Source organism: Marmota marmota, unplaced genomic scaffold (assembly GCF_001458135.2).
Source record: "Marmota marmota marmota unplaced genomic scaffold, marMar, whole genome shotgun sequence".
NCBI lineage: Eukaryota > Metazoa > Chordata > Mammalia > Rodentia > Sciuridae > Marmota > Marmota marmota.
The window spans coordinates 15,217,358-15,245,351 of NW_026000241.1; the positions used below are offsets into that span (position 1 = coordinate 15,217,358).

Genomic DNA, 27,994 nt, shown 5'->3' on the forward strand with positions numbered 1-27,994 from the left:
TCACAATGATCAAGTAGCATTTTTCATAGGAAATAAAAACCTAAGACATTAGTTTATTGAGCTAAAATATCAGCATTGTTCACTATCCCAATAGGAGCACAGGAGGTAACTCCAAGGCTGCTGAAGGTCAGGGCAGCACAGAGCAAGGCACAGTGATGGGGAAAGGGAGTCGGGCTCAACTGCAAAGAATCACAACAGGTAGCCAGGACTTATCCCACAGAACTGCCCCTTGGGCTCCTGGAGAAACACCCAGGCCCCACCATCACCTCTCCACTGAGGAGAGAAAGTAACAGAATTTTTTGGTCATAGTGACATTTTGGCTATATATCCTTAAGAAAAGGACTGGCACAAGCTAATGGGGAACAGTGTGATAAAATAAAATGGAATCAATCAGGCTACTGTGTTCTACCCCCCAACTTTTCCTTTTTACTCAAATAAAGGAGCAGAACAAGGCCATTCATTATCTTCTTATCTTTATCTTAAAGCCTTGGCATTTCTATTAGAGACAAACACAAAACACCAAAAATTGTTCTAATACTACTTGGAAAGGCATCAGCAATATGACAGATAAGTTCTTGTTCCCTCAAGATATTTTACTATCTATAACTTATGATAGCCCATAAAAGGATGCTGGGTAAACCCAAATCTAGAGATCTGACTCAGAGTAACAGCCACCCTTCCCTCCAGGGGTAACTGTCTTTGGAGCTTTGCCCCCAAGCTCCACCTGCCCTGTGCCGCTCAGGTCTAGACAAGCAGGCACAGAGGCCAGCACTGGTGATTCAGCACACACTCTTGTTAGGTCCCTTAGTCTTGAGAACAAAAGCTCACCTGGGAAACAAGGAACACATGGACCCAGCTCCACCTGAGCACTAGGAGAGAAGAATGGCATGTCTGGAGCAAGCAAGAGCTTTCAAATACCTACTTTTTCTGTTCCAAAGAGCTAAGGACTATTCACATTAGAGGACATTAAAGTCCCTTTGGCTCATGTAGCATACAAAAACTAGACCCTTCTTACCAAGCAGGCTTTAGGACAAATATCCATGGGAGTGGGCAATGCATTTTTTTTAGTCAAAAAGTCTCCATGTTGGGAAGACTTAAATCCACCAGTCTTCACTTAGCTCTGTGTGGTGATATCTCTGGAAAGGTGAAAACAAGGGTAAGATATGAAGCTCTGTAAGCCTAAATTTCCCCAGATATAAAATGAGGGTAGTGGGGTTTACCCCAGAGGATCACTGTGACACAATATAAGTAAAACACTGAGCTTAGCACAAAGAAGACAGAGGTGGAGGAATATGGGGCATAAGAAAAGAAACAATAAAATTATATATTTGGACAGGATAATAGAGGGTTTCTAAAAGTCTTCTTTAAGACCAACTCAGATCCTTGGGAAAGACAACATACAATACTGAGTTCCAAGATAGCAAAGCAGATATATCAAAGACAATGTATGATTTGGATACATAAAAAAAAAAAAAAAACAATGCCTTCCTTCACACACTGTTCTTCCAGAGAGACATGAATGCAGTATTAACTAGTGGACACAGTCCTGATAACATGACACATGACCAGTTCTCGATCTGGAGATATGACAATGCTCTTAGTAATTAGTTCACAAGTCAAAAAGACAATGACAAAAAAAATTGTAGATTTTTCATCCTTCAGAGGAATTTTCAGTTGTAAATTTAGGATTCCATCATTTCTTTAAAGGAAAGCCACGAAATACATCAGCCTGAAGAATGCATGCCTGCCTCATTTCAGCTGATTAGCACGTCTTCTGAGATTAAAAACTAGGATGGCTTTCCCGTCTGGGTTCCTGACTGCTCCTTCGCTTTGAGTTCTTTTAGCTTCTTCTCATAGCGACTCATGAAGTAATTATCTGGTTCAATTCCTGCATTCTTCAAGTTTTCCATGACCTTTTCCAGTCTGAGCACTGAACGGGCTCCCTCAATCTTTCTTGTGCTCAGGTACAGAGTGAACTCTTGGAAATCCAGAAGCTTACAGGTGTCCACAGAACAGATATTCCTGATATCACTGCTTCTATCCAAACGAGGGAAAAACACCAGTCCCGACAACTTCTCTAGGTCCTGGAGGCTCACTTGGAATTCAGTTAACTGGGGTTGGAAACCAATGGCTTCATTGGGCACCACAAAGGCCCCCAGTGCCAGCGGTTCAGTAGACTCTGGGCTTCTGCGAGCCAGTATCACCTTATAAAGGTGTGAGGGAACTGCCACATTGTCCTCACCAATCACCTAAAAATAAAGTGACCATATTAATGATGCTGATTTGTACTAACAGTTCACAATTTTTTTCTCAATTGGCCTTATAAGCCAATCTAATCACCCCATCCCAATGAATTCATATTCAAGGCAGACATAATAAGTGGCAATAGAGATCCATCAGAGAAAAGAGGAATATGTAACAGATCAATTCTGATCACATTCTTTAAAATAATGCAAACTCAAACATCAGGGGTCACTGTCTTCTCTGAATGTGGGACAAAGGACAAAGACATGCCATGAGTGAGGTCTGAGTTTTTAATGGACAAGAAAAGTCCTCATTTTCTCTTCATCCCATAGAACTTCTGTTGCTCTAAACATTCAAAAGTCAAAACTGTTAGACTGGGTACTCCCAGCACTAGAAATAAAAATGTGGCCTTGGTTTCTCAAACTCATCAGGAAACTAAATAAACCATCTTCAAAAAACAGCCAGACACATCATCTTCAGTATTTCTAGTGTCACCTAGACTGTGGCTCATTTTTCTAATTAAGTAAATTTAAATGCTTTTTCTCTGACTTCTGCACATCTTGGACCATCAAACATGGAACTTCTCCCATACGTTGTTAAACCAAACCCTTGGGAAAGGTATTCACGCAGTGAAAAAGCAAGAGCCAGGATCAGGAGGAGAAAACAACTAGCTATCTGTGGAGGTTGGCCGTATTAATGAAATAACATTATCATGAAACCTTTTCAAATTTCCTTCCAATAGGCTTAAAAGCCTTATCTGTTGTCTAAAAAAGAAAAATTGAACCATCCATTTACTTAATGGTCTCCAATAACATGACATAATCCAACTAAAATATGTTCATGGCATTTCCGCCCCTCCCAGGTCCTTCTCCTTGGTAAGAGTAGTTTTTCCTTCCTGATCAGATATCTCTGCTGGGTATAGGATTCCCTGTTGGGAGCCCAAATACTGCAGAGAGATGAGAACCACAAAGGAGGATTGTTTACTGATTTTCCCAAACTCCTACCTACAAGACACACAGCCTAGGAACTCCAGGACCATCTGCTGTCACATGTGGAGGTCCCATAGCCATGACCTATGGAAGGGTTGAGGGGAACACCCATCCACAGGAATGACTTCTAAAAGCAACTGTCTGAACTTCCTGAAAGTGGTTAGTCAGGCTTCAATGTAGACTGAGGTTTATGAAACTACACAATCTATAGGCACAAAAACCTTTACTCCAAAAAGTAAACTCATGTAGCTGGGAACATAAGCACATATCAAAGCAAAAAATATTCTGAAAATAAACCACAAAGGTTCAAAACCAGCCCACAGATTACCAACACATGCTAATTCAACAATGTCACTCAGAAGCCCTGAGCCTGAAACTGCTGGAGATACAGAAAGAAATAAGATGCAAGTCAATGCAGCTGGCCTGCTCTTAAGAAGTCTACCATTGCCAGGCATGGTGACATATGCCTATAATCCCAGGGATTTGGGAGGCTGAAGCAGGAAGATTATAAATTTGAGGCCAGCCTTGGCAACTCAGTGAGGCCCTAAAAGGGCTGGGGATATGGCTCAGTGGTAAAGTGCCTCTGGGTTCAATCCCCAGTACAAAAAAAAAAAAAAAATGCAGCAGGCTTCCATCTGGACTAGGTGGGGGAAGGGGGGAGGGCACAATATTTGCAGCTTTCCCTGCAACAGAATGTGGCTAGTTGCCAATACTCTGAGGGAGCTCAGGGGAAGCTGGGGACCAGAACTGAGGGCATAGCTACAGCTGAGCCACACTGTTTGCAAGGAGGAAGAAGCTGAAATGGGCTTCAAAAGTTCTGGCCACTACTGGGGATCCAACAGTTAAGCAAATTCTTGGTGCCACCTCGTGGGCATTCCATACCACTGCAGCACAGTTCTCAGACCAAATTAAGAATCCTTCAACACCACCCCCCTTGGCTGTTTCGTGGCCTCATGGACTTCTTGTCTACAAATGGCAATCTTCAAAACAGATTAGCTGATCATGCCTATTTGCTGCCAATAGAGCTTCTATTTAGGTTCATTAAATTCCAGGCAAAAGTAAAGATGTTTGGCATTTTTATGTTTGACAGTTTTACTTCTCTGACAGTTTGCTTCTCTTTCCTTCCCTTCCTTTTTTTCTGTCCTTCCTTTCTTTTTCTGGTGCTGAGGATGGAACCCAGGGCCTCAAGCATACTAAACACACACTGTACCACTGAGATATACCCCCAATCCACTATTACTTTTGAGAATCCTTCTGGACACAGGAATTCCTCCTAGGAACGAGATGTGATCCTTCTAGCCATGACCTTCTCACAATATTCCAAGAGGAATAAAATATTATCCCTAGAAACAAGTAGGAAAATGAAAACTTACCCACTTATTATCTCTTCTATGATTCAATCTGCTGTATTCTCAGAAAACATACATCCTTAAAGCTGTCTAAAACAGGAACTGGTTTAATTTAGAAATCTTTAAAACCCACTGTTTGAATTTAAGATCTTTTAAAAAATCTTAAGATACTTTATCTTTTTTGTACACAACTCAACCTGCATTATTTTTCCCATTTTGGGAAAAATTGGAAAACTTCCAGAAAACATTTCTAGACACTATATGGGTACTGAAGCAAAGGGTTCAGTGGACTGGAAGCCCAGATGTCTGGTCAATTCCTGGGGTTGCCACTAAGCTGCAAGTGATATTCACCTTTTTCTTGTTTCTTCATTTACAAAACAGGCTCACAAGATTGTTGCCATCTTCAAGATCGTTGTGGAGACATACTGACATGTTAGTTAAGAAAAGACTTCAAAACATGCCAGGCCTATGTTAAAAGCTATCTGGCAGTGAATGGCATTCAAAAAATAGGATATCAACAGGGGAAAAAAAAATGTTTTTGCAAGTGGGATAGTGAGAAAACAGGATCAAGCAAAATTAGACCAGTTAAAGGTCAACAGTGGGTTATAGAAAAAGAAATCAAGTTGGGCACAAATGATGCCCCAAACAAAGGACTTCTAGGGCTTACCATGAACCAAGTCTTTAATATCAGTAAATCAGCAACAACCCTTTTCATAAAAGATTTAGGTATAAAAATACTCCACACACACACAAAAAAAAACCCTTTACTGCTATTCAATTACTCAAAAGCACTGAACTCTTGTCAAGACTACAACAAAAATTTGAAATCACCTGGGACTGAATAGAAAATACAATATAATACAACAAACAGCCATAAGCTGGCACTCATTCGTGACCCTAAGTTAGTTTTCTTATATGCTGGCCTGAGCTTGATTTTGTCCAACCAAGAGACAGAAATAACAATTATCACTGCTATCACCAAAACCTCCACTCCAGCCCCCAGAAGAGGACAAAAAGAAACAAAACCCAAACAAAGCCTGCCATATATAAAATTACTGTGCCTTTAATAAAATATTAAGCAGTATCTTGAGAAAAAAATGGTTTTGCTAGAATCAGAAATATTTGGTGATATTCCCCTAGTAAGACAAAAAAAGAAATTCCAAAAATAAAACTGCTAGGACATATCAAGAGACCAGGCCCTTAAAAAGTTATGCCAGTCAAGTGAAAGAAACAAACCATGGTAGTTTGATAAATAGGGAATTCATACCTAAGAGGACAGAAAGAACAAGAAAAGCGAGGCAGTCACAGGAGGCGGAAGGAGGTCACCCCTCTGTTATCTGCAAAGCCTCAGCAGATGCTAGTGAGGCAGCACAAACCCTACAAGACAGAGCACCCCACACTGGGGCACCTGCTCCAGGCAAGGAGGTGGATGGGAGCCTGCTAAATCACAGCAAAACAAGCACCTTTCCCCAGACTGTCAACTGTCCTTGAAGGCTTAGGGTGGGAGTAAGGAAATAACCAGTAAAATAATTTATTTTTGAACTAAAACAAATAGACAAGGAAATGAACAAATGTTTTCCTGAAATATAAAACAGGAGACTTAAAAAAGACTCCTTTATCCCATCATGTGATGGCTTGGGATTCCTGGGGGCATGTTTTCAATTTCCTCCCCCTCTCAACGTTGTTGGTGGACATCTGGGAAGTGCTGCTTGTTACAGTATAGAGATTGTTAAATACTTCTAACATTACCACCACCATCGAGTTGTAAAATCTGCATGCAGCTCACTCTCTTGTCAGGTCATTTATAATGTCCAAGCCAGAATCTTCAGGTATGTTTCACTTGTCTGGAATCAATCTCTTCTTGAAACAGGCACATCAGAGAAAGCACACGGATGACCTCAGCTATAATAAAGGGGGTGATTCTGATTAGAGCCGTCAGATGACTCACTTCAGATAAAATCACTGCTACCAATCTTCCCTTAGGCTCACATTTACTCAAGTTCTGCAATGCTGTGATCCTCTCCTACATATTCCAACAGACATTTCTGCCTGGCTATAAGGAATCCTCCTCATGGCCCATTTTCTGTTCTTATTTTTGCATGTTAGCAAATATTACTTGTAACTGCTCTCCATCTGCACATTTTTTATTACCTGCTGGCCTTAAGTGTTTGTACATGAAGAGCATAGCAGTCCCTGTGGTGTAAACTTTTGAGAGCCTCAAAGAACAATGCTATAAATGATTGGCAACAGTTGTAAAAGTCAGACCTATATTTGAATCCCTTCCCTTTTGTTTTTGGTACCAGGGATCGAACCCAGGGGCAGGCACTTAACCACTAAACCATATCCCCAGATCTTTAGTTTTTATGTTGAGATAGGGTCTTGCTAAATTGCTAAGGGCCTAAGTTGCTGAGGCTGGCCTCAAACTTTCAATCCTGCTGCCTCAGCCTCCTAAGTCACTGGGATTAAAGGCATGCCTCACCACACCAGGCTTGGATCTCCCCTTTACTAGCAATCTTGACTTGGACTTGAACCCTCCTAGCCTCAATTTCCTTATCTATAAAGGATAGCCACTAATTTTTTGTAAGGGTTACAATAAGGACTGAATGAGATTAGCACATATAAAGCTATTTATATACCACCTGGAATACAGGCCCTCGATAAATATCAGTTCTTTTGCTTCACTTCCTTCTAACACATATATGATATATTGCCTGGACAGAAAACAAATCAACACCCCATTTTCATTGGGTTACATTCTTCTAAATTAAGGTTCAGAGGATAGCTATAAGCAAGCAATAAAAACTGAATGGTTAAATAAGAAAACAAAACACTTTCCGAGCATTCTGAACTGCCATACATAATTGCAAGGCATTCTCTTGGAGATAGGAATTCACGAGTCAAATCACAGACTGATTTAGGGCTGTGCAATGCTATGTCACCTTTCCCAGCATTGCTAAAGGACTTTTAAAAGACTCTGCTTATTAAAGAGTAGCCTGAATTTTTTACCTGGGCATTCAGGTCTCTACCAACAGGCCCAACCTTTCATTTTTGTCTCCTGTAAATCAACATTCTTAGTATTTCTCAGCACACACCCTACCTCTTAGTCTCCTCCCCTTTCCTAATCTTCCCTCCTATGCGGGTTTTCCTTAACCAAATTCTCCCAAGTTTATATGATTTGTGTGTGCATACATATAAAATTTGAGCCAAATTATTATTCTTAAAATGACAAAAATTTCAAGACAATTTTCCCAATTAATAACAGACCATATTTTGCTCTCATGCTAACAGATACACTAAGGATACATTAAATTTTTTTAGGTTTAAAATCAGGTTTGGCCAGCCACAATAGCACATACCTGTAATCCCAGCAGCTCAGGAGGCTGAGGCAGGAAGATCAAAAGTTCAAAGCCAACCTCAGCAATTTAGAAAGGCCCTAAACAATTCAGTGAGACCCTGTCTCTAAAAAAATAATGTAAATTTTCACAAAAGCTATATTATTACAGAAAATTTTGTCAATTAAAAAAAACATAAATACATCAAATTATAAGTTGCTTTGATATGCTTCTGAGAAAGATGAAAAACTATGACTCTCTGGGGACATAGATTGTCAACATTAAACTTTATGTATGAAAAAAAAAAAAAAAAAAAAAGAACCCATCTCAATGCAGTTATTTGCTTTCTTAGTGACCAGGGTCTATACATCCTCTTCTCAAAAAACACAGGAACAGGGCTGGGGTTGTGTTTCAGTGGTAGAACGCTTGCCTAGTATGCATGAGGCACCGAGTTCAATTCTCAGCACCATATATAAAATAAATAAAGGTACATCACTGACTGAAAAAATATTTTTAAAAAAAACCACAGGAACACAGAAGACAGGGAAGAAAGACCTTCTTGACAGCCACTAAAGACAAGAGAATTCATGTACTATGCTCTTTGGGGCTCTCTCCACCCACCGTAAAAAAAAAAAAAAAAAACAGGCTAAAAATAAATGTGGTGAACACATATGACAAGCCAAACAGCAGAACGAGCACTCAAGAATCAATTTGTCATTCGAATCTTGGTTTCTAAATATCAATCCCACTAGAAGGAATCAGGGCTCCTTGGAGAAATGGCTGACACCAGAGTTTGGCCAAGATGGGGCTGAAACATAGCCCTAAGCCAAAGGCAGGAAATGCTCTTTTGTGTGTGTGTGTGGTACTGGGCGTGAAATCCAGGGGCACACTACCACTGAGCTACATCTTCAGGAGTTGTTTTCTTTTTTATTTTGAAACAGGGTCTTGCTTACTTGCTGAGGCTGGCCTTAAACTTGGTGATCCTTTTGCCTTAGCCTCTGGAGTTGCTGGTATCACAGGCATGTGGCACACTTAATGTGTCCAGCTCAGAAATAAGAAATGCTTTTGAAAAATGATGAAGCCAAAAAACAAAGGAGACAACTTGAAGGGGCACCTAATGGCCAAATCTGGGCCACCTGAGCACCAAAATCAATAATCACAGCCAAGTGATTAAACTCACTGAATAAAATAAAGAATCCATGCATTCACATTGATAATAAATTAGAAAAGTTCTGATGGTGGAATAGTAATTAATAAATGTAGAATAAATAAGAATTAGGAAATCATCATTTAGGGAATATTTATAGTTAACAACTAATTCAAGCAATAATCATCAATGGATGATAAAACTACTGCGTGAGAGTTTAAAGAGGACTCCCATGGCCTCCAAGTATTCCCACAGATTACTTACTAATTTCAAAGGGGAAAATGGTGTAGAACCCTGATAGATGCCTCTTTACCCAAGTAATTAAAGTTAGCATCATCAATAATAGGACTAACGATATCAGATGCCTTTTCATGTAATGCAATCAGCAGGACACAAGATCACTTCTGTGATATTTGGCCAAAACCATAACTATCATGTGAATACAACTAACAAACCCAAATTGAAGGATATTCTACAAAACATCTCGTCTATGTTCTTAAAAAATGTTCATTAAAAACAGCAGAGTAAGAAACTATTTCAGATTAAAAAAGACTATAAGAGATATAACAACTAAATGGAATGTACAATCTTGGACTGGATTCTAGATCAGAAAAAAAGACTGCATAAAAGAAATTATTGATGCAACTGGTAAAATTTGAATACAGACTATGTATGAGATAATATTCTTACATGTTGAATTTCATGAATTTGATAATTATTCTAAGGTTATGCGAGAAAACAGAATATTTAGGAGCAAAGGGACAAGATATTCATAAGCAATTCTTAAATGTTTCAGAAAATAATAAAAACAGGTAAATGCATATTCATATGGGGAAGGGAAGGACAAATATGTTGAAATGTTAACAACCACAGAATCTAGGTGACAGATACAGGAGAGTTCTTTGTACTGTTCTTACAACACTTCTATAAATATGAAATTATTCCAAATAAAATGTTGAAAATATTAACCTGCTTGTCAAAAAACAAATGAAAAGATTCAAGTGGGTTTCTAAGTTAAGCAACCTGAGCACAGGTTTTTGTGCTTCCTTCTTCCAATTTAAAAATTAACACCCCCCCCCAACACACACACACACAATGGCCACAATGAGGCACAAAATAGAATACACGCATGAAAATGCTAAGTATGGCAGTAGTGTGTTAACAGACTAAGTAAGAACCACCAGTAACTTTGGGAAGATGAAAGTTGGATGTGATGAGACCATTAGATAAAACAAAGAGGAAGGAGCCAAAGCTCAAATTTTTACTGCTCCTGAAGTTAAGTAGCGTTCCACTGCATAAAGGTGTCAAAATCAAGGTGTGTGACTGAAAATTTCATCTGCAGAATTACTGTACAACAAAAGCAATAGCCAGATGGTGCACTTAAAACTTTCCTAGAGAGCGTATCATACCTGCAGATTCCAAAGTCCTGTTGCCAGGATTTTGGAACATTTTCAGACAACCAAGAACTTAGAAAAGTTTACCATCCAGACTTCCAGACAGAATTTGAGGATATACTCTCCCACCACCACCATCACCTGCCTGCCACCACACACACCACTATAAATAAGAAAGAGGAGGAAGAGGAGATTAAGATAAAGTGGACCTAAATAGTGTCACAAAAACAAATGACAAATGTATAGCTGACTTAAAACCAAGACCACCAATGGGCAGGCTTCTGGGACATAACTCTCCCTTGGTTTTCCTCCCACATTCAAAGGTTGTTCCTGCGATTCTCTTACTGGATTCCACTTTTCTTGACTTCTAATGTCCTAGTATTCCAGGGTGCCAATGACCTCAGTCTGTTCTCTCCTACCTATCCTCACTTATTTTCTCATCCTGGCTTTAAATACCATCTGTTGCTGGATGTGGTGTGCACGCCTGTAATCCCAGCAGCTCGGGAGACTAAGGCAGGAGGATCTCGAGTTCAAAGCCAGCCTCAGCGAGGGTGAGGCGCTAAGCAACTCTGTGAGACCCTATAAAATACAAAATAGGGCTGGGGATGTGGTTCAGTGGTTGAGTGCCCTTGAAATCAATCCCCGGTACCAAAAAAAACCCATCTGTGTGCTAACCACTCCTAAGACAAATTCCACTCCCAACCTGAACATCTAAATCTCAAATTTAATTATTTAATATTTTATTTGGTACTGGAAACTGAACCCAGGGCACTTTACCACTAAGCCACATTCCTCAGCTCTTTTCATTTTTTATTTTGAGACAGGGTCTTGTTAAGTTGCATAAGGGACAACTAAACTGCTGAGGCTGGCCTTCCATTTGTGATCCTCCTGCCTCAGCCATCCAAGTCACTGGGATTACAGGTGTGTACCACCACACCCCTCAAATACTCTCAAATTTACATAGCCAAAACACAACCCTTAATTTCTAGCTTATAACCCTGATCCTCTCTAGTCTTCCCCCATCTCAAACTCTTTTCCTCCCATTCTACCACCAACCCACCAGGAAGTTCCTTCAGTTCTAGCTTCAAAGCATATACTAAATCAGTGCATTCCTCACCATTTCTACCACATTATCCCATTCAAGTTATGATTTCTCACCTAAGAAAACTCCATTAGCAGGCTGGGGTTACAGTTCAGAGGTAGAGCACTTGTCTAGCATGTGTGAGGCACTGGGTTCAATTCTCAGCACCACATATAAATAAATAAAATAAAGATTCATTGACAACTAAAAAAATATGAAAAAAAATCCACCATTATCTTTTTAACTGCCACTCTCCCCACTTCCACCTATTATATTCTTCACAAGCAACCAGCCTGGGCTTTAAAATGTAAACCAGCTGGGCAGAAGAGTACACACCAGTAATTCTAGGTACTTGGAGGCTAAAGAAGGAGGATCACAAACTTGAAGTCAGCCTTAGCAACTCAAGAGCACCATGTTTCAAAACAAAATTTTAAAAAGGTCTAGGGGTGTAGCTCAGTGATAGAGTGCTTGCCTAGCATGCATCAGGCCCCAAGTATTGCAGGGGGAAGGGTGAAGTAAACTAGATTATGTCACTATCCTGATCAAAATGCTGCAAGAGCATTTCATCTCAATCAGTCCAGACTCCTTCCCATTGCTGCCTCCTATGATCTACCTCCTTCTCAATGGTGCTTCTGCTCTCACCACTTTGAGCAGAACACTGTTCCTTGAACATGTCAAACTCAGTCTCACCCATCTGTCTTTGTAGCTGCGTATCCGCTAGATGGAAAACTCTTTGTGTGGCTTGCACCCTACTTAGGATTCTGCTTGATCTTATTTCCCCTCACTAGCCTGGCCTTTCTTTCCTACCCCCTCTACAATCCTTTGCTATTCTTTATTTTTCTACATGGCTTTTTGTTTACATCTTATTCACTATAAAAAAAAAAAAAAAGGCTCCATGAGGGCACGCATTGTCTGTCTTATGGCTATAACACAAGTACCCACAATAGTGCTAGGTACATAACAGAAACCTAATAAAAATTTGCTGTACAGTCAGGCACAGTGTCTCAAAATATAACAAGGGCTAGGGATGTGGCTCAACAGCTGAACACCCTGGTTCAATCTCCAATACTTTAAAAAAATAATAATAATAAAAGCATATTATTACATTTTTACAAATAGCAAGTATAATATACATTGCCAACTTTACCTTCCACTTCTATTTTTCATTTGTCATAGTATCTCTCAAGTGGCACAGACTTAATGATATAGAATTACATCTACTTCTTTACAGGTCCAAACATACTACTTATAAAATCACTAATACTATAAATTCTAGTTTTATATTTAATAGATCTAGGATTACAAACTCAAGAACCAATAATGTTCTTATTCAAGTTATGATTGTAAATAAGTGAAATGGGTCAGGGGACCACTAATGCACTAAAGAACATGTGCTCAATTTAAAGAGAATGCTGAGACTCTTATCTAATTAACTGGTGTTTATGAGAATATAAGCCAAATGCGACTGATACATCTGACTTTTTTTAAAAGAGAACCTAAAATCTGGATTTATATGAGCTCTCCTAATCATTAAACATTACCAACTAATCCAAAAAACAACCTACTAATTCCAGTAAAATACCTCTACAGTCTGGCATCAGTTTACAACCTGTGCTAATAGGCAAAGCTCAGACTAAATTATAGTTAGCAAACAAATGGAAATGCTGTGAACCTTGACAATATTTAAGTGATAGATTCTGAGTAAAGATTTAAGTATATCATGTAAAGTCAATGATGTAAAGTTTACTGAAAAAATAAAACTATGTGACTGGTGGAGACTGGAACAATACAAAAAATGAACTAAATAAACAATATATTTCATAGAGAAGAATCAACTATTAACAAATGGTGAATCAATGCTTAAAAATAGTTTTAGCTATCATTATTCTAAGAAATAGAAATTACCACCACAAGAACTAGAAAATGAACAGTGGGGTTCACACCAGAAGTGGGAGACTTTACCTTTTCATCTTATACCTTCTGTAACTGGTGGAAAGCCATTATGGGATAAATTTCAAGTAAGACAAAAAGAAATTTCTCTTGTGCTCTGCTACAGGAATTCCTAATTTCCGTACTAATGCCAGCACCCTGTCCCATGCTTTGATAAGAGGAGACATGTCAAAACATAATATCTTTTAATCATTTGGTCCAAACTGTATGCTACAGATATTATTTGAAATTCTTTGATATTGGACTGTTGATATTCCCTGATTTCAGGTGACTGTGATAGCTGCAAAGTGATTTTTATAATCTTTCATTTATACTGATTTTAATATAAATGAAGTTTCCTTTTCTGTTCATTTGGTATTGCTCATTTTTTGATGGTTCTGAGGATAAGAAAAGCAAATATGTATACTTTCTGTCATGATTTCTGGACTCCAGATAGACTGCTGGCCAATAAAACTGAAGACAAAGAAACTTAATAGAACCTGTTGCAATACTGTAGGTGTTCAGAAAGATAATTAAGTCAGGTGTGGTGGCTACTCAGCTACTCAGGAGAGTAAGGAAGGAAGATAGCAAGTTCAAGGCCAGTCTAAGCAACTTAATGAGACTGTCTCAAAATAAAATTTTAAAAAAGGCTGGGGGTATACCACTGGAATAAAGTGCTCCTGGGTTCAATCCCCAGGACACCCCCCACCCCCCAAAAAAGGGAGAGAGAACAAGAATTAATAAAAGTTTTGAGTCATGGGCAGGGGCTGTGGCTCAGCAACAGAGCACTTGTCTAGCATGTGAGAGGCCCTGGGTTCGATCCTCAGCACCACATAAAAATAAATAAAATAAAGATATTGTGTCCAACTATAACTAAAAAATAAATACTAAAAAAAAGATTTTGTTGAGTCAAAGAAATTAAGAGATGACTCCAGTTGCAAAATGCAGGAAAGAATGGAGAAACTAATCAAGAATACAGTTTAGATGGGGGGCTAGGGTTGTGGCTCAGCAGTAGAGCGCTTGCCTAGTATGTGCGAGGCCCTGGGTTTGATCCTTAGCACCACATGAAATAAATAAATAAAATAAAGATATTGTGTTCAACTACAACTAAAAAATAAATATTAAAAAAAAGAATACAGTTTAGAAATGCCATTTAGCTTCTGCATGCAATTCTGTACACCTTTCCCCCACACATTTGTTGAACTAAAGATCTGCCAGTGTGAACATGGATAAGTCCTATAAATTAACAGAGACATGGAAAACTAATGATACTGGCTCAAAGGCCAAAAATCTGAAAGAAATGAAAGACTTAAGACCAGAAAGGCTTTAAAATAAAAACAAAAAAATAATAGTATTACTCAAAGCATACTTTTCAGGAAGCTAATCCTGACTGACATCACACATTTGAGCATTATAATGCCAAATAAGACTGAGGAAAGCTGACAGGTCTCTTCTGAAACTCTTCAAGGCTACTTGAACATGCTTGAATATCATTCACTGATAAACTATTCAAGAGAACCAAGTTGTCTATTTGATAGTTTCAATAAGTTTTTGGTGTAATAAGAATTATAATACAAAAAATGTATTTTTAAAATTCTGAACTAAGACTTAAAATTTGCAAGAACAGCACAATGAACTCCTTTCTTCTCTCTGATTCACCCCAAGTTTTACTATTTTGTTTGATTTGCTTTATCACTCTCATTTTCCCTAAACTTTTGAAAATAAGTCACAGACACCCCCCTTGGGCCCCTAACACTTCAGGATACACTTCCTAAGAACAAAGACAGAGGGGCTGGGGATGTGGCTCAAGTGGTAGCGTGCTCGCCTGGCATGCATGCGACCAGGGTTCGATCCTCAGCACCACATACAAACAAAGATGTTGTGTCCACCGAAAACTAAAAAAAAAANTCCGGCACATGCTAAGCAGTCATTCTACCTTTACTGACCAAATTACATCCCTAGCTCTAAGTAGAGAATTTTTTTTTAAAAGTAAATTTGTTTATAATATTATCTATAACTTCTTTATTTTTATGTGGTGCTGAGGATCGAACCCAGGGCCTCTCACATGCTAGACAAGTGCTCTGTTGCTGAGCCACAGCCCCTGCCCATGACTCAAAACTTTTATTAATTCTTGTTCTCTCTCCCTTTTTTGGGGGGGGGGGGTACCAGGGATTGAAGTGGTACCTAACCACTGAGCAACATCTCTAGCCCTTTTTCATATATATATTTTTTTAGAGACAAAGTTTCACTGAGTTGCTTAGGGCCTCGCTAAGTTGCTGCGGCTGGCTATGAATTCACAATCCTCCTGCCTCAGTCTCCTGAGCTGCTGGAATCACAGGCATGCACCACAGCACTAAACAGAAACTTTTCTTTATATCCCATGTATTTATTTACTCATTAAATTATGGATTCTTGTTTAATTCAACAAGTTTATAATCCATTTGCATTTATTTATTAAAATATTCCCAGATATGGTGACTGAGAATTGTTTCAAGCAGACCTCTAAGTCCTTCTGACATGTCCCCACCACATGCCTGAGTAGTCCCTTGCTTCCTGGCACAAGATGTTCCATTTTGAATTTTCCCTGTGCCAGCCCTGGAATCAGCCATTTCTCTACAGGGCTGGGTCCTTGTAGAAAGAGATGACTTTTTAGAAACCAAGGTTTGTCTCAAGATACACTCATTGCTAATAGCATATCATTGCTTCTAGGCCCTCTCAACAGGAAGAATTAGGAGATATATATATATATATATATATATATAAGTTATATTTTTAAAAACTGTATCTGGTATAAGAAAAACAAATCATTTTCCACTGCAGCATTTAAGCAACACAGTTAACAGAAATGTCCATAAACAAACTGTGAAGTACTCTTAATTATTGGTTAATATTTCCTTTGAAACCTTGGGTAAACTGTTCTACTGCACAGTAAGCTAGTCAAATAAATCTTTCAATTTTATGAATACACAACATTCATAAAACCGTAACTTGATCATTTCAGGTTTACAGTCAAAATTAAAAGAACCTTTTTTCTGGTGATAAGAGTACAAAGAAGATTTAACAAAGCCCCAAATAGTTAGTATTTGACAAGAGAATAAAGAGAGTTTTATGCCATTTTGAGAAATTAATCAGAGAAGAAAAGTTTAAAATAATAAATTTTGAAACACTAATTCATTTGCCATGCCTCACTCCGATAAGAATTACCGGGATTCTCTGACAGTGTGACAGTCATTGGAAACAACTTTTCTACTATTTTCAGCCAACAAACAGATGTAGTTGAACCAGTAACTTCAAGTGAGAAAAAGGAAGCAGGCTATTCATAAAGACCTATGTGATGTGCTGGATGTAGTCACTGGGTATTTGGTCCACACTGGCTGATCAAAAGCACGCCAAGCAGGATGGAAAATACTCCACAGTTTCTGTGTTTGTTTTCCTAAATCTGTTCCTCAAGTTATGCAATCTTGTCACAGATTTTCTTGAGTAATCATTGAATCTAACCACCTTTATTAAAGACCTACTTTATTCCCAGAACTGAGCAGGTGTTCCCTCGAAGAACATCTCTCTGACTTCACCAACAAGACCAGCAATCCCTCTTTTTACTTACTCTACCATCTCCTCCTCACTCCACCTCATTCCCTGCCTGAACAGACCCCAAAGTAATAGTGTATCACTTCAGCCCTGCTCTTGGCAGAACCCTCTCCATGATGAAATTCAGAGTTACACATTTTTTGGTAAAAACACTGGCTCTTCATGTGCTACTCTGTAAACTGCCTAAGAATTCCCCAGCGACATCAGAAGCTCTCACATCACTAAGTATACTCTCTCACACCTTTTATATGTCTTTCCTTCAGTCTATAAAGGTACTCAAATAACTTGCATATATTAAAAAAATTATCAAAAATCCAAGCTTCTAAAAGAAAAACTCTTCCCCATTTTTTCAATTCATTGCAGTCTGGTTGTTATCCTGGACTCTTCCTTCTTCCTCACCCAAAAAAGTTAATGATGGTTACTCTCCCTGGATTCCTCTACTCTTCCCCACTCCAACCACCTGCGCTCAGCCCCCATCTCTCTTCTCACGTGGACTACCACAGCAGTGAACTAACTTATCTTCTGGCCTCTGAGTCTTCACTAATGCCCCCTTTCCTCTACCTCTGTGTTCACTGCCACTGGAACACTCTTAGTAAGACTCAAAACAAATCACATTTGACCACACATAAAGCAAATTCATGGTTTTATAGTACCTAAAAATTAAAACCCAAGTCTTCACCACAGAATACAAAGTCATCTATCAGTTGGCTCCTGACTTACCTGATGCAGAAATTCCCATTGCCCTTGAGTCATCCGTACTTTTTGGTACGTAAGCTCTAGTCTCTATGAATGACATGTACAGCCTTAAAACCAAGCTGCCAAATGCCCTATGTTCACACTGCGCCACCTTATGGAATTCCCATGATCTCCTCCTGACTCAGTTTACTCTTTACCTACCTGTCAAGCTCTAGTTCAGGTATCTCCCCTGTTAAGCCTTTGAGATTCACATGAATTTGAGGGCTTTTGTGACAGCACTGTATCTATGTATTAATCTCTACTAAGCATACTACACTTTAAAGTGGTTCATTGTTAATGCATTTATCTCCTACTGTGAGCTCCTTGAAGTCAAAGGTTGCTTTTTATCCTTTACTACCTCCTCTATGCCTATAACCCCAATAGATGTTCAATAAATGCTACTGAATAAATGAAACTAAAAAGTACAACACAAAATAAGATTATAATTTCATACAAATAACATAAGCCTGAATGTTATAAGTTCCTACCTGGTAACTAACTGTTTTTTTCCCATCACTTCTAGTCTGAGGTAAGGTTAAAGGTCCAGACACTACCCAAACATCTTCAAACCTCTCTGTCAGTTCACGACAGTACATTTCTATTCTGAAAAACAAACCAAAAAAACTGACAAACATGCGGAAAAGCACATCACCACATCAGTTCCTAGGAAAGATAATAAAAATACTGCATTTGTGTCAACTTAAATGCAACCATGGCACAAAATATTATAAGCATATAGGCAATGATGTTCTCAAAGTTTTATTGCAAAAAAAGTTTTTTTTAAATCACACATGTAAACTTAACTATCTACAATCTTCCCTGTATACACTTAGCACACATTTTAGAATTGAAATTGTTAACATTTGTCAGGGCTTAGAGTGTCACACTCAGTGGTAGAGCTAACATGCACAAGGCCATTGGTTAGATCCCCCAGCATGGCACACACACAAAAAATCTAAGCCATAGTTTTCAAAAAAATATTTAGCCATTCCTATTGCAGGACAATTTGGTTTATCTTAACATGTCTTATTAATGCAATATTGTATTAAATCCTTAGCATAAATGTCAAGGGCTAGAATAACTGAATAAATATTTTAATGAGGGCTGGGGTTGTGGCCCAGTGGTAGAGCTCTCGTCTAGCGCTTGCGAGGCCCTGGGTTCAATCCTCAGCACCACATAAAAATAAATAAATAAAATAAAGGTACTGTGTCTGATTACAACTACAAAATTAATATTTAAAAATGTTTTAATGACTTGATTATATGAAAAACTTAAAACTGATTTTTAATGGAATTCTACGAATTCACTCTAAGTTCCAAAATATGACAAAGCAGTTTCACAACAACAAAAAAAATTATTTATTTCAAACTTACCAGATAAAAATGGCAAATGTTAGTTTTAATCTGCACTTACACTATAGTTGGAAGAGATCTCTAAATGAGATAACAGTACTTGTCATCATTCCTGTTTATCTAAAATGTAAAATTAAATTATTTTTATAGCATATATGTCCAATTACAAGGTAAAGTTTTCCTCCTAAAAATTTATCCAGTGGGAAAAGAAAATGTTAAATGTTCTCACAAGTATGTAATCAGCAAATCCAGAACATAGGAAGGAAATATAGGACAAACATCCTAGATCTTCAACAAAGAATTTATAAGAAAAAAGGGAAACCTACAGATTACAAGGAACTGAAGACATACATATATCAACCAAATCTAGGTACAGATCTTATTATAATCCTGATTAAACTAGCCAACAAAAATAAAATAAAAGACAACTAGGGAAAGTTGAACCTGGTAATAAAGAACTGCTGTTATATATTTTAGGGGCAAATTTAGGGTATTTTAAAAGAATTTTTATCTTCTAAAAATATACATTGAAATGCCTGCAAATAAAACAATATATCTGCAATCTGAATGGGGAGAAGTATGGTCATGCAGATGAAATGCATGTGGCCACGACTGGTAACTGTTGGAGTCTTCTTTTAGTGTGGTGTGCTCTTAATTCTTTTAAATCATAAAATACTATATGAGGAAAACAGTTTTAATGCTTAAAGAGACCATCTGAGAGAACTTAATGTCAGAAAAATGCAGACGGTCCAAAGAATTTTATATTTAAGTTTCATCAAAAACTGCTTAATGGTTATGTTGAGCAGTACCAACCTTTTTCTTTAAAAAACAGAAGCACTGGTATACAAGAAAAGAAAAAGAAAAAGTGCCCTCTTTGGACACACTAAAAAAAAAAAAAAAACAAACAAGAGATGTTACTGCCTCAGTTATTGACAGAAATATCATTAAGTTTCTTTCAAAATTTGACTTTTAAACAATGGCAAATATATCAAAAAGGCAGGCTAAGTTTTGAAGTATATTTATCCACAGAAGGCTCTACACACAAAATATAGCAAAGAAAATGGTCCAAGTCTCTAACTTTGGTGGGGTTACTTCTGAAAAACAAAGACAGACAGTACTATACATTCTCCTGTTACACCATTCATCTTCCACAGAATGTATTTTATAAACTTTCCACCTCACCTGTTCCAATATCCAGAATTATTATCAAAATTCTGAGGCACAATATTAGAAAGGTAAAAGGTTTCAGCCATGGCTTTCTGTGAAAAGAAATTAAAACAGTAACTTACACTGAAATATTTTACAAATCAGACATAGAAAAACCAGTTCTTATTAATCATTAGCTCTAGGGAATTAGTGACTACAGTTCTTGTTTAGATAAAGGAAAGCCATAGGTATTTGAGGACAGAAAACTCTATTCAAAATAAGCACTATAACAAATAAGTAGTTAAGTGTGCTTAGCTTTGCTTATCATTTACAAAATCAAAACTTATTACGTAAACTTTAAGAACTAAAGGTTTCCAATATAAAGCTTAAAAGTGTTAATTTTGGTTTTAAGCATGTGGCTGAGAATTTCTCAAAACTGGTCAACTTTGAGGAATTTAAAAAGTATAGCACAGTTCAAAACTGGCAGAGAAAAATTCCCTTTGCTCCTGGCCACAATAGGTTTACTCACTTCACACCTCTCACTCACATACACAAGGCTCTCCCTCACTGTATTCCTTTTCAAATATCTATACTGTCAATGTCACAATTACCATCTTTTCTTCAAGCAGAGGCTCTCAACCTTAGATGCACAATGGAATAAACCAGGAAGCTTAAAAAACATTGATGCCTACATCCAACAACCAAGATTTCTGATTTAGCAAGTCTAGGGATTTTTGAAACCACTATCTTTTTTTTTTTTTTTTTTTTAATATTTACTTATTTATTTATTTTAGTTTTAGGCGGACACAACATCTTTGTTTGTATGTGGTGCTGAGGATCGAACCCGGGCCACACGCACGCCAGGCGAGCACGCTACCACTTGAGCCACATCCCCAGCCCCTGAAACCACTATCTTAACGATAGTAATCATCAACAATTCACATAATAAAATGCCAGTGTCATGAAAGATACTTCTCCCTTTCTGCAAGGGGTGGGAGACAGGAAACTATTCAAAATTAAAGGGGACTTGAGAAATTGGACAACAGCCAGGTGCAGTGATTGCACACCTGTAATTTCAGCAGCTCAGAAGGCTGAGGCAGGAGGATCCCGAGTTCAAAGCCAGCCTCAGCAGAAGTGAGGTACTAAGCAACTCAATGAGACCCTGGGTCTAAATAAAATATACAAAATAGGGCAGGGGGATGTGGCTCAGTGGTTGGGTACTCGTGAGTTCAATCCCTGGTCCCAGCCCCTCCAAAAAAAAGAAATAGGAAAACAGAATGTAATGTATGATTCATGATTAGATACTGGATCCCAAAAAACTATTATAGACATAACTGGGAGCATTCAGGAAACTTGACCATCAATTGTTTTTTAAATAAGACTCTACAAATATACAGAAATTCATTTGTACACACTTTTTGGTGTGATACTCTGGCCATAATATATTCTCATTCTTAGATGACTCATGGCCCTGAACAATCTTTTTAGGAAAAAATTGCAATTTTCTTTTGATGGCTTTAAAACTTCTCAGATACATAAAAAGCGTGGCTACTAGATAAACACATACATTACACACATACACATGCACACACACATACATACTTATATCCATATAAAGTCCATGTACCAAAGTGTGATTGTAGTACTATCTTTTCAACTTTTCAAAATAAAAAGGAGTGAGTTGGGAGCTGGAAGTGTAGCTCAGGGGTAAAGCACTTGCCTAGCATAGTTGAAGTCCTGGATTTGGATTTCCTAGACACCCCCCCGCCACACACTCATGCATGTGGCACACATACAAGGATGAGTGAGAAGCTTTAGTCTCCAGTAGTTTTTCAGTTTCTTTTTATGTGGCATTTAGTTTTCCTCATTCACCCTGCTTAAAAATGTCTTGGCATATGATTTAAAAGAGAGAGAGAGAGAGAGAGAGAGAAGAAAAATAAGAAACAGAGAATGGAAGTTCTCAAATTTTAAGATTGTGGCCCGTAGACTTTTAACCTCTAAGTCCCGTGGTACACATAACACTCCATATCCCTATCCTGCCCCAAATACGCCTACACTAGAAAATTTGTTATTTCCTGCTGGAGCCATGTGTCCTCGTGACCAGCCACTTCCAACATAGTCTTCATTGAAGGCACTGAAGGCTGGAGGGATGTTGGGATCAGGCTTGAATTTACAATGTCTTCTGTCGGCATCACCTAAGAAAAACACACAAAATGGTTAAGTTGTCAGTGGACAAATATCCCTCGAAGTTCTCTAAACACAGCAAGCTGGCTGCTACTGGCTGGCATCTCTTCAAGCAGCTAGTACTGGAGACTGCATGCACGTCTCGAGTTCCTGGGATAGTTCAGATACTTCATCTGAATTTAGAAAGGACTGACCCAGGAAAGAATCCTTTCATACAGGGTAGCTCTCTCATGATTTTGATTCTAGCCTTCCCAGTTCAAGGAAGACGATCCTGGATAGTGTTTAAGTAAAACAATGATCAATCAAATAACTCAAATACATAAAAAGCTTGGCTACTAGATAAACTCCTGTTTAAAAGAAAAGAAAACAAAAAAACCGTGTGTTTTATACAATCATATTTTGACAAGTTTATTTGTACTGAAATAATGGATAAATATAGAAACAAAACAATTTGTTCTGGGCAGGCACAGCATGGAGGAGGGGGTGTCTCTGACATATTGCTCATTGCCTCTTAAAGCCATGACAACACAAATGTTTAAGTTATGAGCTCCACTCAGGAATTTTTAAAACACAACATTTTAGCATCACAAAGGAAAAAAAGAAATTTCACTTTTGCTTATTTTCTGAAGCCTCCAAAATGGTTTGCCACAGAGGACATGAGCAGATTCTAATACTATATTTTCCACTGTCATCAGCTCAGAACTTGTTGAACTACAAGAACTATAAGGGCTACAGAATATACTCAATTGTTACTCAAACAAGTGTAAAATGAAGATCAATGAAGTCACTGATTACAGTGTCATTTTTTTGATCCAAGAAAATTTTAGAGGGCTGAGGTTGTGGCTCAGCGGTAAAGTGCTCGCCTAGCATGAGCAGGACCCGGGTTAGATTCTCAGCACCACATAAAAATAAAGACATTGTATTTCTGTCTACACCTAAAAATAAATAAATAAATATTTTTTAAAAAACTTTAAAATGATCAGATCCCAAGGTTCATAGAAAAGTACCTAATACCTAGCTTTCTGGAATCACTTCATAAAGAAAAAAAAAAAACTGATAATACAGAATTATCACAAATAAACTTCTAAGTGTTAGTAACTTTGGAATTGCCTTCTTTCATGTCAACTTATCTTTGCCTGGCCCTCACTGCCCTTAAACCTCATTTGTGGAAATTTCCAAAGATGCAATAAGATGATCCCTTCCTTGAGGGAAGAGGTAAATTTACTCCTATCAGGCATCCAGCAGCATTACCAGTAGTGACCATATTAAACCAAGTTCAGGAATTAAGGTTCTCTCATCTGCACAGGTTTGGGATACCAGTCTGCAGATGGGACAGTTTGTAGCCTCTGCCTCTCTGAAACAAGTTTCCCATTTGATGCCTCTGCTAATGCCAAGACAACTTTCCATATAGTACCCTACAGCATATAGGCAGGTTAGTTCTGATTTACTCTTCCCCAAGAGTATAGCCCTTTGGAGTTCCAGGTTAATAGGGGAGAAGGGTTTCCTATAAGACAACTTACCCTGGGTGAGCCCTAGGTCTTTCCTTTAATACTTCTCACCCTATAAGGATGTGAAATCCAAGGCAAATTTGCAGGGACTGACCTTGTCTCTCTGTCTTTGCCCCAGATTTTGCCTGGCAATTCTCCTATATCCTGTTGGCTCTTCATTTTCTAAAAGTGATTTTTAAAAATTCTTTTATATACTGCTAATAACATTATAATTTTCAGAAAGAGAGTTAGTCTTAATAACTTAGTCTGTCAATACTGAAAACAGAAGACTCTTTACACCAAAGACAAGTAAAATCCAGGTGTACTGCTTTCTTTTTTCAAATATTAATTGGTTCTATTTTACTACTTTGAAACTACTTTGAAACTATTAATTGGTTCTATTTTACTACTTTGAAACTCAAGGGATTTACAATATAAAATGCACTGCTTTTCTTATATGCTTCTGAAAAATGATAATTAATAGGAAAAAAATTAGTAAAGTTGAAATTCCTTCTACATTGGGAACTTTTTGCTATAAAAATTTATTATAAAATCAAACGGGCTTCTCTTGACATAAATTTATAATCAACTTTCAGTTTCTGTGATAAGGTTTTCAACTATATCAGCTTCCCTCTAGCAGCAAGTACATTCCAAGCCTCCTGCCATGCTGTGGGCTATATACCCTATAAAAGTACACATTCTTTTTAATATTAGCATTTTAATATTCAGATATAGCACAGATTTTAAAGCAAAATAAAAGTAACATATGTACTACATAGCAAATTCAAATGCAAATAACAAAATAGGAACAAAACAACTGTAATGAAAGGAATACCCTTAATACGTAACAGAAATACTAAAAAAAAAAAAAAAAAAAAGCTATCCAAACTGAAAATAGATAGAGAACAATTTACAGAAAAGAACAATTCACAAAAATGTTATCCTTCCCTGATAATCAATAAGCACAACTATAATCAGCTATTAAACTGATAAAAGTTTAAAAATGCTCATACAGATATGGATGGGGAGGAAGGACAAACAATAATGGTAGGAGAGTAAACTGGAAGGATCTACCTTGAAACAAATTTGATACTCATCGTCAAATTCTGATAATCTTGATAGAATGAGAGACATTATTACCTTATATACATGTATGATTACACTATTGGAAGGACTCTGCACCATGTACAACCAAAGGAATGAGAAGTTGTGCTCCATTTGTGTACAATATGTCAAAATGCATTCTACAGACATATATAACTAATTAGAACAAATTTAAAAAAAAAAAAAAAAAGATTTGATAAATCTTTTTTTTGGGTACCAGCGATTGAACTCAGACGCACTTAACCACTAAGCCACATCCCTGAGTTGCTCAGGGCCTTGCTGCATTGGAGGCTGGCTCTAAACTCATAATCCTCCTGCCTCGGCCACCCAAACTGCAAGGTCTCATAATCTTAATTAAAGAAATCATGTAAAGACACACAATCAGACCTGCCTACCTCTCCAGTCTCACTTAACATCACATTCTCCCTTCTGGCCTTCTTTTAATTTCCTAAAGGAACAAACTCACCTCTACACTGAGGTCTTCACAGATAAAAAATGTGCTTCTTTGCACCAAGAATGTTCTTTTCCACATTCCATGGCCAGCCAATCTCTATTGTCTAGGTAACATCCGTCTACCCTTTAGTCTACTTTATCAGAGAAGTCTCACTAATCAAAATTATGTTCTCTAGTTATAATCTCTCATCATACTCTTTACTGTTCCTTAATTATACTACCTTAACTTGTAATCACTTCCTTTAGAGAAGTTACCAATTATAATTACATATTCACGATAATTTAATAGGTCAATCTATTCCCCCAACTACTCTGGTCACTGCTATATCTCCAAGAGTTAACACAGTGCCCAACACACAGTAGGCACTTGAGGTTAAAAAAAAAAAAAAAATGAAGGATGCTCCTTACAGCAACAACAAGACAGAGCACCCCATCTCAAGTGTCGCGATTTGGATTCTGTCAGCCTCTGAAACAATTGGGAAGGATCTGGGGGCTCCCTGGCTGCCAAACAGGGTCCATTTAATTAGTAAGCCATATAAGTATCATTTCCTACATGTGCTGTGAGGTTAAAAAAAAAAAAAGGTAGAGAATATTGAATAACTTTGTTCAAAATTTAGAAACATCTTTCCCTGATACCTTTACTTCAATTTCTTTTCAACCACTTACCCATGATCTTACTTCTGGATATATGTTCGAGAACCCATCTAGGCACCCGCTTTGTCTGATCATAAGACAAGGCATGATTAGTATAACACCTAGTCTCTGTTCCAGTTAAAGGAAATCCAAATTGTTCCAATACAGCCTTTTCTGCAGATTCTAAAAATTATAAAAGAGAGAGAGAGAGGACAAAAACAGCAAATAATTAGTGACTCTAATTAAGAACAAAAGATTATAAGAACAGGTGTGACATTTACAAAGAATTAGCTCAGAATTCTACTCAACCATCCTTTGTTCACCATATGTCTAGTAACTGACATTCAAGAAGTATGGATGGAAGAGGTACTTAGTATCTCTTCTACCCAGTCATCATTTAGGGCAAACAGTTGCAATCAGTTTGTTTCTGCTTTATTTGCAATGTCCTTTGTAGTATATTCTGTCAATGGCAACAGAAAACCCCTATTAAAAGTTATGTATAATATTTTTAAAATATATTTTAAAATAAATGTTTCAGGTGATCAGCCAAATGGTAACATAAGTTATTACATTCTGTAGGTCCTATTTTCACTCCATGTCATTACTGGTAATGAATCATTCCCGTGATTGAAGGGGAAAGAGCCTGCCTCTTTATTTTTAAGACTGAGCGTGGAGTTTAAGAGTGAAAGTGGATTAAGTGTGGAGACAAAATCACAGTCTTAGTTTAAGTTTTTTAAAAGACTATCATTCAGGAGCTGGGGATATAGCTCAGTTGGTAGAGTGCTTGCCTTGCATGCACAAGGCCCTAGGTTCCATCCCCAGCAACACACACACACACACACACACACACACACACAGACTATCATTCACTGACAGTCTCCTACTAAGGATAGAGATGTGCCTTGTAGCAAGACAGTAAAATGGGGTACTGTTTTTTCCTAGGGGAAGAAACCAAGCACACTCTTTAGTGGCGAATCTTTCGGATGACTTCTTCGGTCTTCAACCACCAGATCAGTTCTGCTCAAAAGGAGCAAGTTAGGGATAGGGATAGGGATATGGCTCAGTGGTAGAGCCCTTGCCTAGCATGTGGGACTGGGGGCATACGTTCAACCCCAACTCTCAAAAAAAAAAAAAAAAAAAGGAGGTAACAAATTAAATTAGCATGCCTGGGAAAGAGCAAGAAACAAGACTTTGGTCATTTTTTGGCAATAGATAAGACACCTGGTAATTTGAGGAAAGGCTAGCGTATTATTCATTGGAACAGTGAAAATAAGGGCGGTTAGCTAATCTGCCAAAACTATGAGTTCATCTCCTTTTCCATCCATACTTCTTGAATGCCAATTCTGTACCGTGCTAGGCATATGGTGAACAAAAAAAGACAGTCTCAACGCTGAAGGGGCTAACGATCTAGTGAAGGACACAGGAATTTAAAAAAAAAAAAACAAAAAACCAAAAAACCCTGGTGAATTCTTCGGGGACGAAGGGAGAGATCTGCAGAAAAAATTAAGGTCGGGAAAGGGGGCAGGGAGGCCGACCGCGCCAAGGCTGCGCGGGGCGCGCAGGGTTTCGAGCTGCCACCTGGACCGGGCCCGGAGGGCGGGTCCACAGACTTACCGTCCGGCTCCCTCGCTGCCAACGCTGCCCCAGCGCCCCGGCTCCGAAAAAACTGCAGGGCCGTCAGCCCTGCTCCTGCTGCGCCCACTACAGCCCCGGCCAGGAAACCACTCAGAAATCGCCGGGAGCCTTTAAGTCTGGAAGCAAAACTCTTCGCAGCCATCTCTCCCGTGGTTCCAATCTTTTTGCCACTGCGCATGTGCACAGTGGGTCCGAAGCCCGACGACCAATCG

The 27,994-nt window shown here is 38.1% G+C and overlaps 1 protein-coding gene across 3 annotated transcripts; it reads right to left on the reverse strand.

Annotated features, from left to right (window-relative positions):
* Positions 1-19: 19 nt before the first annotated feature.
* Positions 20-27,975, reverse strand: Exog (exo/endonuclease G). 3 transcript variants are annotated; one of them, XM_015489477.2, is made up of 7 exons: positions 27,762-27,975; positions 27,606-27,638; positions 26,181-26,330; positions 22,342-22,481; positions 20,323-20,399; positions 18,277-18,391; positions 20-2,249 (listed from the first exon to the last, which is right to left on the reverse strand). In XM_015489477.2, the coding sequence occupies exons 1-7, from the start codon at positions 27,958-27,960 to the stop codon at positions 1,788-1,790; spliced, it is 1,176 nt and encodes a 391-aa protein (XP_015344963.2). In that variant the 5' UTR covers positions 27,961-27,975; the 3' UTR covers positions 20-1,787. The 3 variants fall into 3 exon arrangements, 2 of the variants coding, with proteins under 2 accessions (XP_015344963.2, XP_015344964.2); XM_015489478.2 differs by lacking the exon at positions 27,606-27,638; XR_007344274.1 differs by lacking the exons at positions 22,342-22,481; positions 26,181-26,330; positions 27,606-27,638; positions 27,762-27,975 and adding an exon at positions 6,332-6,484 and having other exon boundaries at positions 2,112-2,249; positions 18,277-21,025.
* Between the last annotated feature and the right edge of the window lie 19 nt (positions 27,976-27,994).

What these genes read in the sequence shown, in the direction of transcription:
- Exog (XM_015489477.2), bottom strand. Translation starts at nt 27,960, where the DNA reads ATGCGCAGTGGCAAAAAGATTGGAACCACGGGAGAGATGGCTGCGAAG. An exon ending in GGCAGCGAGGGAGCCGGACG is followed by an intron (nt 27,639 to 27,761) that starts GTAAGTCTGTGG and finishes TTTTTTCTGCAG; the next exon opens with ATCTCTCCCTTCGTCCCCGA. An exon ending in GAAATAACAAATTTTCTAGT is followed by an intron (nt 20,400 to 22,341) that starts GTAGGCGTATTT and finishes TTCTTTTCACAG; the next exon opens with AAAGCCATGGCTGAAACCTT.